At 41.7% G+C, this 16,986-nt stretch overlaps 1 protein-coding gene across 1 annotated transcript in view; it reads left to right on the top strand.

Annotated features, from left to right (window-relative positions):
* The window catches only part of LOC139644589 (retinal guanylyl cyclase 1-like), a 28,408-nt gene extending 18,185 nt beyond the window's left edge, over positions 1-10,223 (top strand). The window contains exons 16-20 of the mRNA XM_071520011.1: positions 4,422-4,596; positions 8,171-8,269; positions 9,077-9,162; positions 9,490-9,575; positions 9,910-10,223. Coding sequence (XP_071376112.1) covers positions 4,422-4,596; positions 8,171-8,269; positions 9,077-9,162; positions 9,490-9,575; positions 9,910-9,997 — 534 coding nt within the window. The 3' untranslated portion in view covers positions 9,998-10,223. The remainder of the gene's footprint in view (positions 1-4,421; positions 4,597-8,170; positions 8,270-9,076; positions 9,163-9,489; positions 9,576-9,909) is intronic.
* The last annotated feature ends 6,763 nt before the right edge of the window (positions 10,224-16,986 follow it).

Below are 16,986 nucleotides of genomic sequence, written 5' to 3'. Positions count from 1 at the left end.
AAAGATTTTAAGGATTTAAGTTTAAAAGTTTCAAGTGTTTCAACAGCTGGAAGGTTTTCTGGGAGTGAGTTCCAGAGCCTCGGGCCTTAGGAACTGAAAGCTGCGTCCCTATATATGGATCAAGTTCAGGGGGACCATTAACAGGTTGGAGTTATGTGACCTGTGAGATCTGTGGGTAACAAATCTAGCAATCATATCATTAAAATGGGAGCGTGTCATGAATAGATTTAGAAATCAATAAAAGAATCTTAAAATCAATTCTAAAAGACACAGGCAGCCAATGAAGGGACTTAAGAACAGGTGTATGATGTCTCATTCTGGTGCGCAGCAGAATTCTGGCAGCGGCATTTTGAACTTGCTGGAGATTAGTTCTTGTTTTTGCGGGCAGCCGGACAGAAGTGTGTTACAGTCATCCAATCTAGTAAAGACAAAGGCTGAACAAGTTTTTCAGTGTCAGCAAAGGAGATAAAATCACATACTTTGGAGATATTTCTGAGGTGGTAATAGGCAGTTTTGCAGACATTGGTTTTTAAAACCGAGTTCTTTGTCTAAGACAACTCCTAAGTTCCTCACATGGGTTTTGGCCTTGAGAGGGGTTCTCCGGGATCATCCTCCTCTCTGCCACTGCCTTCAGACTGTCCAGCTTGAGACCCATGAGAGCTGGCCTTCTTCATCAGCTTGTTGAGTTTGTGGGCTTCTCCTGCCTGGATGCCGCCTCCCCAGCACACCACAGCAAAGAGCAGTGCACTGGCTACTACAGACTGGTAGCTCAGGAAGTACAGCTGCTCTGTCCTTCCTTTCCTATAGAGCCTCAGTGTCCGACCAGTCCAGTTTGTTGATGAGCTGCACTCCTAGGAACCGATAGGAGTTCACCATCTCCATCTCCTCCCAGGGGGCTTCCTGCTCCTTCTGAAGTCCACCACCAGCTCCTTGGTCTTCATGATGTTGAGCTGGAGGTGGTTGTTGTCACACCATCTAATAAAGTTCTCAAACAGCTCTCTGTAGTCCTCCTTATTGTCCTCCGTGATGCAGCCGACAGTGGAGGAGTCAGAGAACTTCTGTAGGTGGCACAATCCAGAGTTGAAGTCTGAGGTGTAGAAGGTGAATAGAAATGGTGACAGTACGGTTCCTTGGCGTGCGCCTGTGTTGCCCATCACCACGTCTGACAGGCTGACCTGCAGCCAGACGTACTGCGGCCTGCCGGTGAGGTAGTCCATAATCTAATCCACAAGGTTTTGGTCTACCTGCATCTCTGAGGGCTTCTCTGCCAGCAAAGGGGGCTGGATGGTGTTGAAGGCACTGGAGAAGTCAAAGAACATGATTCTCACAGTGCCCCCTGGCCTCTTCAGGTGTGAGTAAGCCCGGTGGAGCAAGTTGATGATGGTGTCCTCCACGCCAATGTGGGCCTGGTAAGCGAATTGCAGAGGGTCCAGGGAACCGACCACCAGGGGCCTGAGGTTCTGCAGAACCAGTATCTCAAAGGTCTTCATGACGTGAGGTCAGAGCAACTGGCCTGTAGTCATTGAGTGCACTGGGACATCCTTTCTTGGGCACCGGGACAATGCAGGAGGTCTTCCACAGCTGGGGCACCTTCTTGGGAAGAGCTGTGGTGTCTTCAGAGTTGTCCTCAGGGTTGTTAAGGGAGCGTGAAGGGGGGAGGGCAGCAGCAGAAGTGTGGATGGGGGCAGAGGTGGTGGTGAATGGAGAGCCAGACTGTCCTGCTGAGTCAAACCTATTGAAAAACAAGTTCAGTTCATTTGCATGTTCCTGATTCCCCTCTACGGCTGGACCTGATTGTTTGTAGCCAGTAATCTTTTTCATCCCCTTCCACACCTCCTTAGCATCGTTCTGCTGGAGCTTCCCCTTCAGTCTCCCCCTGTAGCTGGTCTTGGCCTCCCTCAGCTCCCTCTTCAGCACCCTCTGGACAGACTTGACTTCCTCCCTGTCTCCAGCCATGAAAGCTCTCTTCTTCAGGGTTAGATAAGGGATGAACTAGACTAGGCAAGGCAAGGCAAACTTTATTTATATAGCACATTTCATACACAAGGCAAATACAATGTGCTTTACATAAAACAGAAAAAATTCATACACACTCCACAACTATTTAAAATGACATTAAAAAATAAATAAACTATTAAAATGACATTAAAAGAGAAACAAAGAAAGATATTGAGCAGTCACTCTCACACTGGTGACACCTCTGGTCAGCCAGTATCAAATGAAGTGTAGATAATTACCACCTAAAAGACCTCCTGGAAACTTGAGAGTGACTCCCTCAATTTTTCCTATCAAAAGGAAATCAATTTAGATGAGATTTTGAAGGATTCTTTGAAGGAGCCTAGAGTCTTTCCAGTGGTCTTACCCCCCCCCCCCCCCCCCCATGGGCAGGCCCCACAGCCCCTATAGGATTTGTAAATGTTCCTTTAGAACAATACACAGATCATCTAAACACAATTATAGACTTCAAGAAATCCTTCAATTCTCAGCGGAGAAACTCCTCACCAGAGTTCCTCTAGACTCCTGTTGGGATCCTGTTTGTGACGGCAATTGATGAATAATTTTGTATAAAATAGGTAAAACATAAATAAAAGAAATAAAAGAAATAAATAAAGATAACACCGGTTGCATCTACATACAGATGATTTAGCAGAAGGCCACAGAGAAAAGGAATGTTTTGAGCCGACTTTTTAAAGAGCTGACAGTGGGAACATCTCAGTGCTTCTGGAAGTTTATTCCAGTAATTGGGAGCATAATTACTAAAAGCAGCTTCACCTGATTTAGTTTTCACCCTGGGAACAACTAACAGACCGGTCCTAGAGGACCTCAGAGGTTTGGGTGGCTCAGACTGGTCCCAGATGACCTCAGAGGTCTGGGTGGCTCAGACCGGTCACAGAGGACCTCAGAGGTCTGGGTGGCTCAGAACAGTCCAGAGGACCTCAGAGGTCTGGCTGCCTCATACCCTATGAGCAGGTCAGAAATGTAATTTGGAGCTAAGCCATTTAGCGCTTTATATTATAGACAAGCAGCAGAATTTTAATATCAGTTCTATGGCACACTGGAAGCCAATGCAGTGACCTAAGAACTGGTGTAATGTGTTCTGTTTTCTTAGTCAGAACTCTGGCAGCAGCATTCTGAATGAGCTGTAACCACCCCAGAGTTTTTTTGGGGGGACCGGAGAGAAGACCATTGCAGACTAAACTAACTTTCCTAATTGAATTATGTGTCAGTTTATCAACACTCTCAGCAGAAACACATGGAAGATGTTTCAGAACCTAGTTGTTGTTGAGATGGCTGTTTGTTGGAGAGGCCGGTTTTCTGGAGATCACCAAGCTTGGAGAGACAAACTCTGTTGAAGTTGGGTTGCCTAGCAACAGCAAGCAATGAAACACAAGCAGGTATCTATTGTGAAAGACAGTTGGTCAGCATTCTTGGCTCGTTCTTGAATAGCTTTGAAAACAATCACTGCAGGCCCTGCGATGATGCTTTTCAGTGAACTATTCAAAAAGGGGCTCAGACTTTAAAGGCAGAATAGTAGTGAATGACAAAGAACACAAAAATAACCTTTGGCTGCAAGATTTGAATTTGAGTTCTTGGCTAAGGTCTTGGCTTGCTGCTGGTCTTGGTGTTTTAGCATTGACGTTTTAGATTTGGCATTCTACTTAGGTGTTTTGCAAAAGTTTAACAAAGGACAAGGAACTTTATTGTTTTTAGGATTTCAAGACGTGGTTTGGAGATGCAAGGAGACACTTACTAATTAATTTCTGTCTGGAGAAGTGGTCCAGCCTGGATCAGAGAGAGAGAGACAGGGAATTTTATTTCCTTATATATCTTACTTTCATTACGATGTTATGATAAAGATTTGAAGAATAACACACTTGTATTTCACATACTGACTGTCACATTCAGTCAGGTTATATGAAATGTCTACACACACTGTCTACACTGTTTGTTGTTGTCAGAGTTATGTGTAGTTGTATATTATTGTCAGTGTTCGTTTCTGATGTCTCCTATGCTTTGTGTTGTAGGTAGAGACTATAGGAGACACCTACATGTATAGGTTTTCTGATGTCTCCTATGTGTTGTGTTGCAGGTAGAGACTATAGGAGACGCCTACATGGTTAGGGTTTCTGATGTCTCCTATGTGTTGTGTTGCAGGTAGAGACTATAGGAGACACCTACATGTATAGGTTTTCTGATGTCTCCTATGTGTTGTGTTGCAGGTAGAGACTATAGGAGACGCCTACATGGTTAGGGTTTCTGATTTCTCCTATGTGTTGTGTTGCAGGTAGAGACTATAGGAGACACCTACATGTATAGGGTTAGGGTTTCTGATGTCTCCTATGTGTTGTGTTACAGGTAGAAACATTAGGAGACGCCTACATGGTTAGGGTTTCTGATGTCTCCTATGTGTTGTGTTGCAGGTAGAGACTATAGGAGACGCCTACATGGTTGCCTCCGGCGTTCCAAACAGAAATGGCACCCGACATGCAGCTGAAGTCGCCAACATGTCACTGGACATTCTGCACTGCATCGGGGCCTTCAAGATCAAGCACATGCCGGAGATTAAAGTCAAAATACGCATCGGACTGCACTCAGGTACACACATACACACACACACAAGCATGGGATCACTCTCGTATCATATCATATACAATCCACAATTGATGGATTTGCACCCCCATCGACATTGCATCGCCCCACATTGTGTTGTGGGGTGGTGGGTGACTGGTGGTGAGGGAGCGGGGGGGTGAAGTGCGGTAGCGCTGGCTCTGGGTGAGTGTATAAATGAAGCGGGCGGTGCAGGATGGCTGTGGGTGGCAGGTTGATCATCTGAAAACATAATGTTAGTGGTGATGAGATGTAACCTGGGACTCCTAGGTGGCTTTCACACCAGCATTGTTTGGTCTGGACTTTCAGACCTTTTTGTTAAGATAGGTCATTTCGACAGGTGTGAACAAGCCATGCGGAGTGCGAACCAAAATTTTGCAAAAGGTTTGCCAAAAATTGGCGGTTTCGGTCCTCTTCCATTCAGACCATGATGCGGATCATTTTAGTGTGAAAGCAACTTTGATAAAGTCCGCACCAAACAGAGGAACAACATGTGTAATGATTTGTTCTTTCACAGTGGGTTGTTTGGGTTGTTTTTAGCCAAATTACAGAGAGTTTACGACTTAGATAGATAGATTCTTTATTGTCCTCTTAGTGGAAATTTGTTTCCACAGGTTGTACACATACAAAAATTGAAAACAACATCCAGGAAATACAGAGACATGGGGGGGCACAGAACCCCAAAAACAGAACAAAGCCCTGCAGAGTGGGGACACAGGAAACAGGAGCATAAATCACAAGAGCATCAGTCCATTTTAGGTTGTTGAGGGTAGTGATGGCAGACGGCACAAAGGTCTTTCTGAAGCGCCTTTTTGCAAATCAGGGATCTGTATCTGCACCCACATGGGAATAGGGTGCAGCCTGGGTTTAGGGGTGGCTGGAGTCATGTGCTGTGATATGTGCTTTAGGAGTGATGGCAGTGTCAATGAGAGCTGGGAGGTTGGGAGTAGGGAGACTGATGGTCTTAGAGACAGCGTGTGTGATATTGAGGACTTTGTTTTGGTTGGTGACAGTGAGCATGGTGAAATAGCATGCGGAACAGTAGAGGAGAATGGGCTCCATGATGCTCCTCTACGGGGGGGGGTGAAGATTTATTTTTCAAATAAATCTTCACTATTTTGAATTTTGTGTGTTCATTTTTCCATAAGTTGTATTTCCTGTATTGTATTTTCCCAGCTGATTAAATCTGGAAGTGTAGTCTTCTTCCAATTCCTTGTAACTTGTTTTAAGGCAGTAATTCTAAAGATTCTGAACAGATATTTCTCATCTTCATTGAGGTCAGTGGGGCATGTGCCCAAAATTATATTTTCCACGTTTAAATACAATGGTCTCTTGAAAACTTCTTTGATGAATTTAAATACTTTGTGCCAAAACGTATGTAAGAGTTTGCATGAATAGAAAACATGTAAATAATTTACTTTGCTCTCTCCACAATTTCTCCAGCAATCAGAGTTTGACCCTTTTTATTTATATTTAAACACTACTTCTGGAGTTAGATTCTCTTCTATGTCTTTCCATCTTGCATTTGTATAATTATTCATCCATGTCAGTAAGGGCTTTATTTGTGATAACTTTATTTGTAATAGTATTTAATCAAGTCTGGCACTGCCAATCCACTATTAACTTTCTGTTGCTTTAGAACTTTTAATTTCACTCTTGCCTTTTTCTCATCCCATATGAATTTCCTAAGAGTATTATCCCATTCCTTAAACCAATTGGGTGGGATATACAGTAAGTCGGGAGGTTCTGAAACAGAAATAAAAATCTTTTTGATTGAATTTATTTTCTCAAATAAGAATAGTGGTAATAGTTTCCACCTGTGTAGGTCTGTTTTACTTGATTTCCTAACTCTCCATAATTATATTTAAACATATGTTCCAGATTTTGTGGAATCATTACTCCCAAGTATCTTAGTTTTGTACAGTCCCACTTGAAGTCATATTTCCTCTTTAATTCTTTTTTAATTGTCTCTCCTATGCTTATTGCTTGTTTTATAACTATTTACTATTTATTGCCAGAGAAACAGCTATACATTTTAATTGTATTCATCAGTAGTGGTAAGGACTTATAGATGTCAGTTAAAAATACTATTACATACAGCTTACATACATGTAAGCATACTTACAGCTAAAGGCTTCATACATATCACAAATATCTGTGGTGACAAAGGGTCCCCTTGTGGGGGGGGGGGGGGTGCTGGATGTATTGATGAGGAGTTCTTTGTCTTTGAGACATTGAGGTGTAGGTGGTTAACTGTACACCACTGAGTGAAGTGGGAGATGGAGTGTTGATAGGCTGTGACTGAGTTGTTGTTGTTTGAAGTATTTTGTGAGGGGAGGGGGAGGGGCTGAGACAGGCATAAAGGGTCTAGAAAGGACAGAAATGGGCTCAGAACAGCCTTGGGGGCTCCGGTGTTGCGCCCTGACGCTTTGGGGTCTGTCACTGAGGAAACTGTGAACCCAGCGGATGAGGAGAGGGGGGACAGAGAGATGGTGACGTTTGTTTATCATCAGATGCTGTTGGATGGTATTAAAGGCAGAGCTGAAGTGGATGAAGAGAACCAAGGCCAGGAGAGTCCATGTGCTGTAGGAGGGAGTGGAGACATGACACCTGTATGCAAACTGGTGAGGGTCCAGTTGTTGGCTGACACGAGTTTTTAAAAACTTTCATAATTATGGAAGTGAGCGCTACTGGTCTGAAGTGGTTTAGTTCAGAGGGGCAGGTTTTTTTGGGGACCGGTATGATAGTGGAAGTTTACCCGAGAATGGGTACAGTTGCTGTCTGGAGGGTTTCGCAGAAGATGCAGTGGAGCACAGGAGACAGTTCCATGGCACAAGTCTTAAGCAGTCGTCCTGGGATCCCATCTGGACCCTTAGACTAGGGCGACCAGACCTGTTGGTTTAAATCAATTACAACAATTACAATTTCACATTTGGCAGACGCTTTTATCCAAAGCGACTTACACGTGAGATTTTCATACAACACAAGCAAGGTTCTAGTTAGGAGAGAACAACGAGAGTAAGTGCTAGAAAGCTAAGTTCTGGTCCAACAGGACATAGGTGCTACAAGGCAGTGCTATGAGGCAATGCATAGAGTGCATAGAAGCAAATTTTTTTTTTAATTTTTTTTTTTGGTTACCCGGGCCATTAGGTAAGAAGGTATTCGCTAAAGAGCTGGGTCTTTAGCCTTTTCTTAAGTATTGAGAGGGACAAAGCGTCAAATATCAGTCCGGTCTAAAACCTGGTCTACAGTCCGGTCTACCGTCGGGTCTAAAAACTGGTTTACCATCCGGTCTAAGAACTGGTTTACCATCCGGTCTAAAAACTGGTCTACAGTCCGGTCTACCGTCTGGTCTAAAAACTGGTCTACAGTCCGGTCTTAAAACTGGTCAAAACCCTTGCTGTAACATTTTGCTGCATCTTATCTATATTTATCTGTATATCTATCTGACTGCCTGTCTGTCTATCTGACTAAGAGTATCACTGACTGTCCCGTTAACTGCCTGTCTGTCTGTCTGTCTAACTGTCTGTCTGTCTGTCTGTCTGCCTGTCTGTCTGTCCAGGTCCAGTGGTAGCAGGTGTGGTGGGTCTCACCATGCCCAGATACTGTCTGTTTGGAGACACGGTGACCACGGCTTCTCACATGGAAGCTACCGGACTCCGTAAGTATAAATCTGAAAACAAAATGCCTGAATTTGTGGCGATAATTTCCAGAATTATGCAGAAACAATACAAACAATATTCAATTAACATCAATAGAATAATGTATTTTCTGGTTTTGTGATTATTTTATTTTAAAATACCTGGATTTCTGTCTGTAGAAACTCCCTGTAGAGAGAATGCTTTGTGTGTTCTTCCACACCAGAGAACCAACTCATTTATCAACAGTGTGTACAATCATTTCTACGCAAAGTGTGGAATTAATCAACTTGTACTTGGGAATGTGTGTACATGTAAGCACAGCTTTTACACACAGCATCCAGTGGTCGTTTAATATAAAACCATTTTTTCTTTATTTCTTACAACGATCTCTCCTCAGATCCTGCAGAATTAGCTGCACTTGTTACTTTCTCCCACGCAGCATGTTTCTTCTGTTAGTGACGCCTGAGTGAACCAAACAGTTTGGTTGGATGCAACCTCAGCAACCAGCACCTCTATTTCTGCTGCAGAAAAAATTATTTTCCTTGCGCTCTTTGCCGTTATTCCGGTGAGGAAATGGTTTTTAAAGGGATGTTTTGTTACCATATGGTTGACTGGGGCGTTTCTGAATGCAAATGATCCTGAACCTGCAGCAGCACGGTGGTTTAGGACATGTGGGATCTATCAACGCTGATGCATACTGGTGTGGGACGATCTGCGTAAATACCTTTTTTTTTTTTACTTATGCACTTGTTTCTACGCACTGTTGATAAATGATGGCCCAGGACTTTCTATTCTGTTCTATTCTATTCTATTCTATTTTTGTCTAGCATACAGAATCCATATCAGTCTGAGTACAGTGAAGCTCCTGACCAGTCTCAAATTGGGATACCAGATAGATACCAGGAAAACAGAGGTATTTACACACACACACACACACACACACGTCTAGTTAGATGACTACTAAACTAAACTACTAAACTACTGAGACAGTAGCCCTCCTAACTTACCAAACAGAATTCCATGAATCTGTTTCAGTGGAGAGTTTTAGAGTTCATTTATCGTCTGAATTATCTTTCAGAGGATTTTCACAGATTACCAACTGAAATTAATCAATTCAGACCCTCCACTACTCAGCATAATGTTGCATTCTGAGATCTATCAACTGCATTGTCAGAATGTAAAAAGTGTTTTACTAAAATCATAAAATAGCAGAACTTGTTTGTGTGTTTGTGTTTTTTAGGTGAAGGGAACGGAGGATACCTACTGGCTGATTGGCAGAGATGGTTTCAATAAACCTCTGCCTGTTCCCCCAGACCTCACTGGAGGGTAGGAACACACACACACACACACACACACACACACACAGAGCTCCATGTAGAGTGAATGCATTGTGCTAATTTCTGCTGTTTCACAGTTTCACCTCCAACTGGTTTAGTAGCAAAATGCATCAGGATGAACCGGTCTTCATTCAATTCCAATTAATATCATCTGTAATATAGGAGATCTCATAACTGTCTGTCCGTCTCTGTGTACCTGTCTGTCTCTCTGTATCTGTCTGTCTGTCTCTCTGTGTCTGTCTGTCTCTCTCTGTACCTTTCTGTCTCTCTGTACCTGTCTCTCTCTACCTGTCTGTCTCTCTCTGTACCTGTCTGTCTGTCAGGGCCAGTAATCATGGCATCAGTCTGGATGAGATTCCAGTCGAGAGGAGACAGAAGTTCCTGGATCGACAGAGGAAGATCAAGAAATAGAGGATGCCAACAGACACACACACACACACACACACACACACACACACACAGATACACACAGATACACACAGATACACACACCCTACCTCGAGGACTGGACTATGATATTATGGACCAGATAGCGGCTAATGGAGATTTTAAGCCAAATCCAATAGTTACATACTCAATAAATCTCAATAGATCCCATTAGATCTCATTAGATCTCATTTGAATTGTTTGTGTTATCTGACTCGTATTGTAAACAGCTAACTCTGATCTCTGTCTGATTTAGTGGACGGTGATTTTAAGCCAAATCCAAGAGTTACATTAAATCTCTGTAGAAATTATGCTGCATGTCCCAAAGATGTGTTGTTTTGACTTGTTTGTGTAATCTGACTTGTGTTGTAAACAGCTGACACTAATCTCTGATTCAGCTGTCTGACTGGTTTTTAACAATCACATCTCCACCAATCGCATTCTGTGCCTCACATGGGTCTAAATATAAACAATATGTGAACAATATACTGTATGTAACACTAACCATAATTCTAACCTGAAGATAAATTATTACATAAAAACAGTAATAGCTCTTTCCCTGCCTTCGGCCCAAAGCATGCTGGGATAGGTTCCAGTCCCCCTGACCCTGAATAGGAATAACCGGGCAAAGACAATGAATAAATAATATCAATAACAATTATAACAATAATAACAACCTCTGCTGGCCAGGTTGTGTTGTCATAACATTCTCCAGCACTGAAATGTTAACCTGTTTTTTACTGACATTGCAGTTTGAAGTTTCTGATAATCAATATAATTTTGTCTGACAGTGGGGGAGATAAGTGAGAAGCGTTTAGTAAAGGAGTTGAGACGTTCGGTTCCGGAAGTGTTTTTGATGCAGAATCTCCAGCTTCAGATATTTTAACTTTATTGACAGCTGCCATTTTAACAGCAGAGAACCAGAGGAGTCTGAGATCAGAGAGCGAGCCTCATGTTGCTCTGATGGTTCTAAAGGTTTGGTGACAAGTCCTGTTCTTTCTGCCGCTTCCGTGTTTAAAACGGCACCAAACACTACAATACCCATGATCCTTAGAGACCGTTACTATGGTGATAGCACAACAAACCTGCAACACCAGTTTAGTAGGTGTGTCAAGCACATAGACGTAGAATTATAGAATTAATATTCATGTTTGTTGCCGAATGTAAATCTTATAGCGTCATGATGCTATAGAGATGACAGCTGTGTAGCAGCAGAGAGAGAACAGCTGACTCCTGCTGTGAGAAGACAATGATTAAACTTTGATAAAACTTTGATTAAACTTTGATTAGACCTGATGAGTCGATCCACCACTGCTTCAGACTGAGACGATGGAAAGTGGTAGAAAGAAGTGTAATTGTGACTCCTGACCAATAGTTGCAGCTGGATACAAAACCCTGGACTAAGTTCTTCTTGTTTAACGCTGTAATGCTTTACAGTCTGGTTGTGATGTTGGGTCTGTCTTGTATGACTAGCTGTAGATAAACTTTGTCTCGCCACCTGCGACAGGTTCCTGCTCTCTGAGCTCTGTGATTGGACGACTTGGACGACTCAGTTCTCTCTGGGATCAGTAATTCATTCTCCTAACAGCCAGATGTTCAGTCTCGGACCTCAGCCTGTTTCTCCATCTCTGGTAGTTTTTTGGACGCAGCTGCTGTTGCAATGTAATTTAACTTTTGGAACACTCCTGATGGCATGTCATGTGACGATGTGTATGTGAAAAATGAATGGGTTTTTTGCTTACGGAACCGAGAAATAGCCACGCCCATGTCTTTGCATCTCAATTCTATACCTTCATTTTTCAATTTGTCAGTAATGACAGTCACATATTGCTGATTCAAATTCAGATGTTTCCTGAAATGTTTGACTCTTACTCAAAATGTTTTCTTCTTATTAGGCTTATATTTAAATGTTCTTGTTTCTTATTGTTCCTTTATCAGAGATGTCATCTCATTGCTCTAACATTGTTCTGTCACAGTGACAAACCATTGTTTTACAAACACTGTAAAGTTTTTTCATTTCACTACTAATTCAAAGAGATTTACTTTACACAGTCGCTCTGAAGTCAGTTAACTGTGGTTGGCTCTTTGGAACTGAGCGGCCAAAACCTCAGGTGAATTCTGAAGCCAATCAGGAAGTGGCTGAAAGCTGCAGTTCCTGTAATGTCCACTAGAGCCTCCAAAATGACTACAAACTGCCCAACAAGTCAATGAACCACAACCCAACTTCTGATAAAAATGTTAATTCTAATCTGTGTCCTTATAGAGATTTTCAAAATAATTGTGTCATTGTGTCAATGGGATATAACGGTTATACATTTTTTTTTTTTCCTGGTGACCTGGACAGGTCACCTGTCCAGTGATTGACAGGTTGTCAATTACGAGTCAATAGCAGGCAAAAAAAAAAGTCAACATTGCAAAGATCGTAAACCAAATCTTTTGGCTTCAAAACCCTTCAGAAACCTGTGGGTGATATCACTCTCTACATCTAACATCTGGTTTTACAGTCTATGTTTGGAACTAAGTCAGTTAACCATATTGAACTGACTTGGTCCTGCTGTCTTTGTATGATAAAAGATGAGTTTTATATCTAGTGGTGGTGATTTAGGAGGATTTTATAGTGCAGGTTGGAGCACAAACAGATGAATTGGGTACTTTAAAAAATGCTTTAAAAAACCTGTCCACGTTTTATTAATTTGTTTGCACAAATGCTAAAGTTGCGTGCACACAAATAATGAAATTGTTGGTACTAATAAACCAAAACAAGGGAACGATATTTATCTTGTGTACTCGAATTAATCAAAATGAGGTCATGAGCTGAATCTCGTATACACGCAATATCATCTTGTGTCATCAATGTAGTAAATCATGACCTCAAAATATATACTTTATTCTACTATGGCCACTCCCAGGCTCCATTCATTCTGAATGTTAACCAAATGACTGCTTGTATGTATGCAGTAATTAGCTTGAGTAATATTTTTGTGTTAATGTTATTTTGTTGGCCCTCCACTATTGAATGAATATGAGAAAACACTAATACAGGATTGATGATGCTATTCAATAATACATTGAACTGTGAATGTAATTTTTTTAGTTAATGAAAACCCCCATAAATAATTAATGAAGTAATTTCAGATGCAATTGACTGTCATTTACCAGTCCACAGGATCTGCTGTAGCTTTCCTTTGTGCTGATTGGTTAATATAGAAACCTGACAGGATGTCAGAGGAGAGGAGATGGGTGACACCAGGGGTACATCTCAAGTCTCTTAAATTGCATCCACGTTTCCCTCACTTGCGTCTTTTCCATGCGAGGAGAGAGGAAACAAGGAAATATGTTTTTAGAGAAATGAGACGTCCTTTCCTCTGAAGCGCCATGTGAAGCGACGTCATGATGTAATTAATGTCATGACGTTCAGCTGAAAGTCTTCTGGGAAGGCTGTTCTCGTGTCTCCTCGCTCATCTCCTCAGAGATCCTTCCTCGCTCCTCCATCCTCGCTCCTCGGAGCAGAAATAAGAGCTTTGGGACGACCTTCAAAATGGCGGACCAGAACGACTTCCGGTTCAAGCGAGGATCGAGGAGCGGGGAAATATCAAAGGGTTAGAGAGAGACTTGGGATGCACCCATCGTATGTCATTGGGGTTTTCAAGTGGGCTCCTCGAATCACAGATGATTGGTTGAATTAACTCATGACATCTCCAGAAGATGAACAGGAAGTTCTAGTGTCCCAGAATGCCACCCCACCCCCGATACCTAGTACATACTGTTGGTGTCTATAGAATGATGCACATCTTCACCATGTACATACTGTTGGCATCTGTACAACGATGCTACACTACCCAGAAGTTACATGTAGTATCTACAGAACTACAACCATCTGCATTACACTGTATCAACACAGATCTGCTAACAGACACAAAGTACTACAAGTTTAGTCCTGCATGCCAAGGTGTTTACTAAGACTGTACAAGTGCACATGTGCTGATAATTAATTTGAATTACAATTCCCCGGAAATATGAGGAGTAAGAAAGTCACATAGTGTCTACAGCAGTTGCTCTGGGCCTCCTGAGAGAATGTCTGGCAAAATAAGAGCAAAGTGGAGGTGTTCCCCTGGAGCACAATGACAGTAAAAGAAAACAAATTGGTGTAGCCCAGTTGAGACCTTGTACTGCCTCACATCACACAAAGGCATCCAAGTACCGTTAACAATAAACAATACTCAAAGTAATGGTATTGTAAAGAATTACAATTTATTAAAACTATCATTTATTGCAACAAATGTTTATACAGTTCTATTTGGAGGGAAGGCTCTGCTCTTGAGGAAGGCAAGGCAAGACAAGGCAAGTTTATTTATGTAGCACATTTCATATGCATTGGCAATTCAAAGTGCTGTACATAAATAAAATAAAAATAAAGACAAAGATCAAGTTGCATAGGCAGTACAGAATAAAAAGGTTTTGAGCCTGGTTTTAAAAGTGTTCCACGTTGGGGCATTTCTGAGTTCTGGGAGTTTGTTCCCGCTCTGTTTGACATAACTAAACACTGCCTCACCAGGCTTAGTTTTAACTCTGGGAATACTTAGCAGACCGGTCCCAGATGACCTGAGGGGCCTAGAGGGTTCATATGGTAAGAGCAAGTCAAGAGATGTATTTTGGTAGTACACCATTGAGAGATTTGTAGACGACCAACAGGATTTTAGTCAATTCTTTGACAAACTGGAAGCAGAGAGCTAAGAACTGGTGTAATGTGTTCGCTTTCTTAGTTTTAGTTAGAACTCTAGCAGCAGCGTTCTGAATCAGCTGTAGCTGTCTGACAACTTTTTTTTGGGTCGACTTGAAAAAAGACCATTTCAGTAGTCTAACCTACTAGAGATAAAAGCATGGATGAGCTTTTCTAAATCTTGTTTGGACATGAATCCTCTTAATTCTGGCTATATCTTTAAGATGATATGCTGATTTTGTTATTAATTTGATTAATTTGATTTGATTAAAATTTTGATCTGAGTCCACAATTACACCACAATTGCTTGGTTTTTTTGTGTCCAAGGAGAGAGATTCAAGGTGAGCACTAACTTTCAGCCTTTCTTTATAGGCACCAGAGACAATTGTCTTAATTTAGCTGGAGGAAATTCAGGCACATACAATCATTGATTTGTTTGGGTTAGGGGAGTGTATGGGTTAGGGGAGTGTAGCGTATAGAGTTGAAAATATCGAATTTAGACTTTAGTAAAGGTATGGAAATATGAAGATTTGATCAAGATATTAAATTACGTAGGGACACCACCTTCATAAATGAAGGAAAAACAGACCTTTACTTGACTATACTAATCAATCATTCTAAGGATCATGAGATCTTTCCAGTTCAGGGATTGCTATCCTCTGCAGACAAGGAGACACAGATCAACAACTTTTATAGTGAATTAATATATTTATTAACTACCTACTAGACAAAAACAAACACAAACAAACATGTAGTCATGAAACTGGAAGATGTATGGTAACTGGACAGATGACAAACCAGAATAAAATACTAAACTATAGGTTGACTCATGAAATGAGAATGAAATAAAATAAAAGGGAAATGAAGTGAAAATTAAATGAAAATGATAGAAACAATGGAATGAAAATTGGCAACAGTAAATAGTACTATGTCAATTTAGATCTATAAACCGGAGGAACGAGACGGGTCGCCCTAAGGGATAACTCAGACTATACTGACTTTCCTGATTGGATTACTACGTGATAACTTTAGTGAAGCTTTTGCATCAACTCTCAGCAGAAAGACATGGAAGTGTTTCAGTCTTACTTACCGGGGTCCATCGTGAGGTTTCAACCGTATGGGAAGCAGGTTTCCGAAGATCAGCGTCGGGTAAACTCGGCAATAGTCGGGTCGCCTGGCAACGGCAAACAATGAACTTGGAGCGGGTCTTGAAAAAGACGCTCTTTTCAGGTGGATGTCTCTGCGACTGGACTTCAAGCAAGATGGAACAGGAGGCTTGGCTGGTCAGCTGAGAGGATTGACTGGAGCTTCTAACTTCTCTGAGTTCTAGTAATTAACGGATTAAAAAATCGTTCTTAAATTAACTTTGTAACAGTCTTCGCAGTTCAGCGAAGTTTAACATTGTACAGTTAGGGTTAGGGTTAGGTATATGGATAATGACCACAATCGCACGTCGTGCGATCCTCTAGTTTTTTAATAACTCTCGAACCGTAAGTGCTAGAGACACCAAACTTGGTGTGCGTGATCATCTAATGCCACTGCACATGTGTATAGGGTTAGGGTTAGGGTTAGGGTTAGGGTTAGGGGTAAAAACGATGGTAGTTATGGCCCTTTTTGCTCTAAAACGTTGGTAAAAGGTCCAAACAACTTGAAAATACATACCTACCCTATTTCGGGGGCGGGGAATCCAACGGAAGTGGTCCCATCTTTTTATTCCAACTGGAAGTGCGTCAAAAACGAAAAGGGCCATTTGGGGCCATCCGATTTTTGCCCATAGCGCCCGAACGAAAGGTCGTAGGTCTAATATTCTTTTTCCTACCCCCCCAAAGTCACATAAGAGCTTTCCAATGCACCCAGGCTCGACCTTGTACGACCTTCCGTTCAAAAGTTATAGCGTTTTTAAATTTTTACATTGATTTTTGGTATTTTTTGAAAAATTGACTAAGTGCCACGCCCAAAAAAGTTCCCCCAGAAAGTGTCTAGGAGCACGTTTCAGGCCATTTGGAGTCGATTGGACACTACTTGTAGTGAACTTTTTTCAAAACTTTACTTCACCAATGTTGACCATTTCACTTAGTGCAGTGACTTGGTTGAGTTCAGGCACCAGTAAGGGAGTGGTTGAGGTTAGAGTTTGGGTCATGTATAGAGTTAGATAGTCAGATAACTGTATTAAAATAGAAAAACACTAATTATCATAGAAAAACATGGAAAACTATAAGAAAAAGGGAGTATTATAGGACCCTATAGTAATTTA

The sequence above is a fragment of the Centroberyx affinis genome, unplaced genomic scaffold (genome assembly GCF_046629955.1).
Source record: "Centroberyx affinis isolate AG114_WGS23_722 - 3 ecotype Tasmania unplaced genomic scaffold, CSIRO-AGI_Caff_v1 ptg000758l_1, whole genome shotgun sequence".
Taxonomy (NCBI): Eukaryota; Metazoa; Chordata; class Actinopteri; order Beryciformes; family Berycidae; genus Centroberyx; species Centroberyx affinis.
This window is presented reverse-complemented; position numbering and strand designations above follow the sequence as displayed.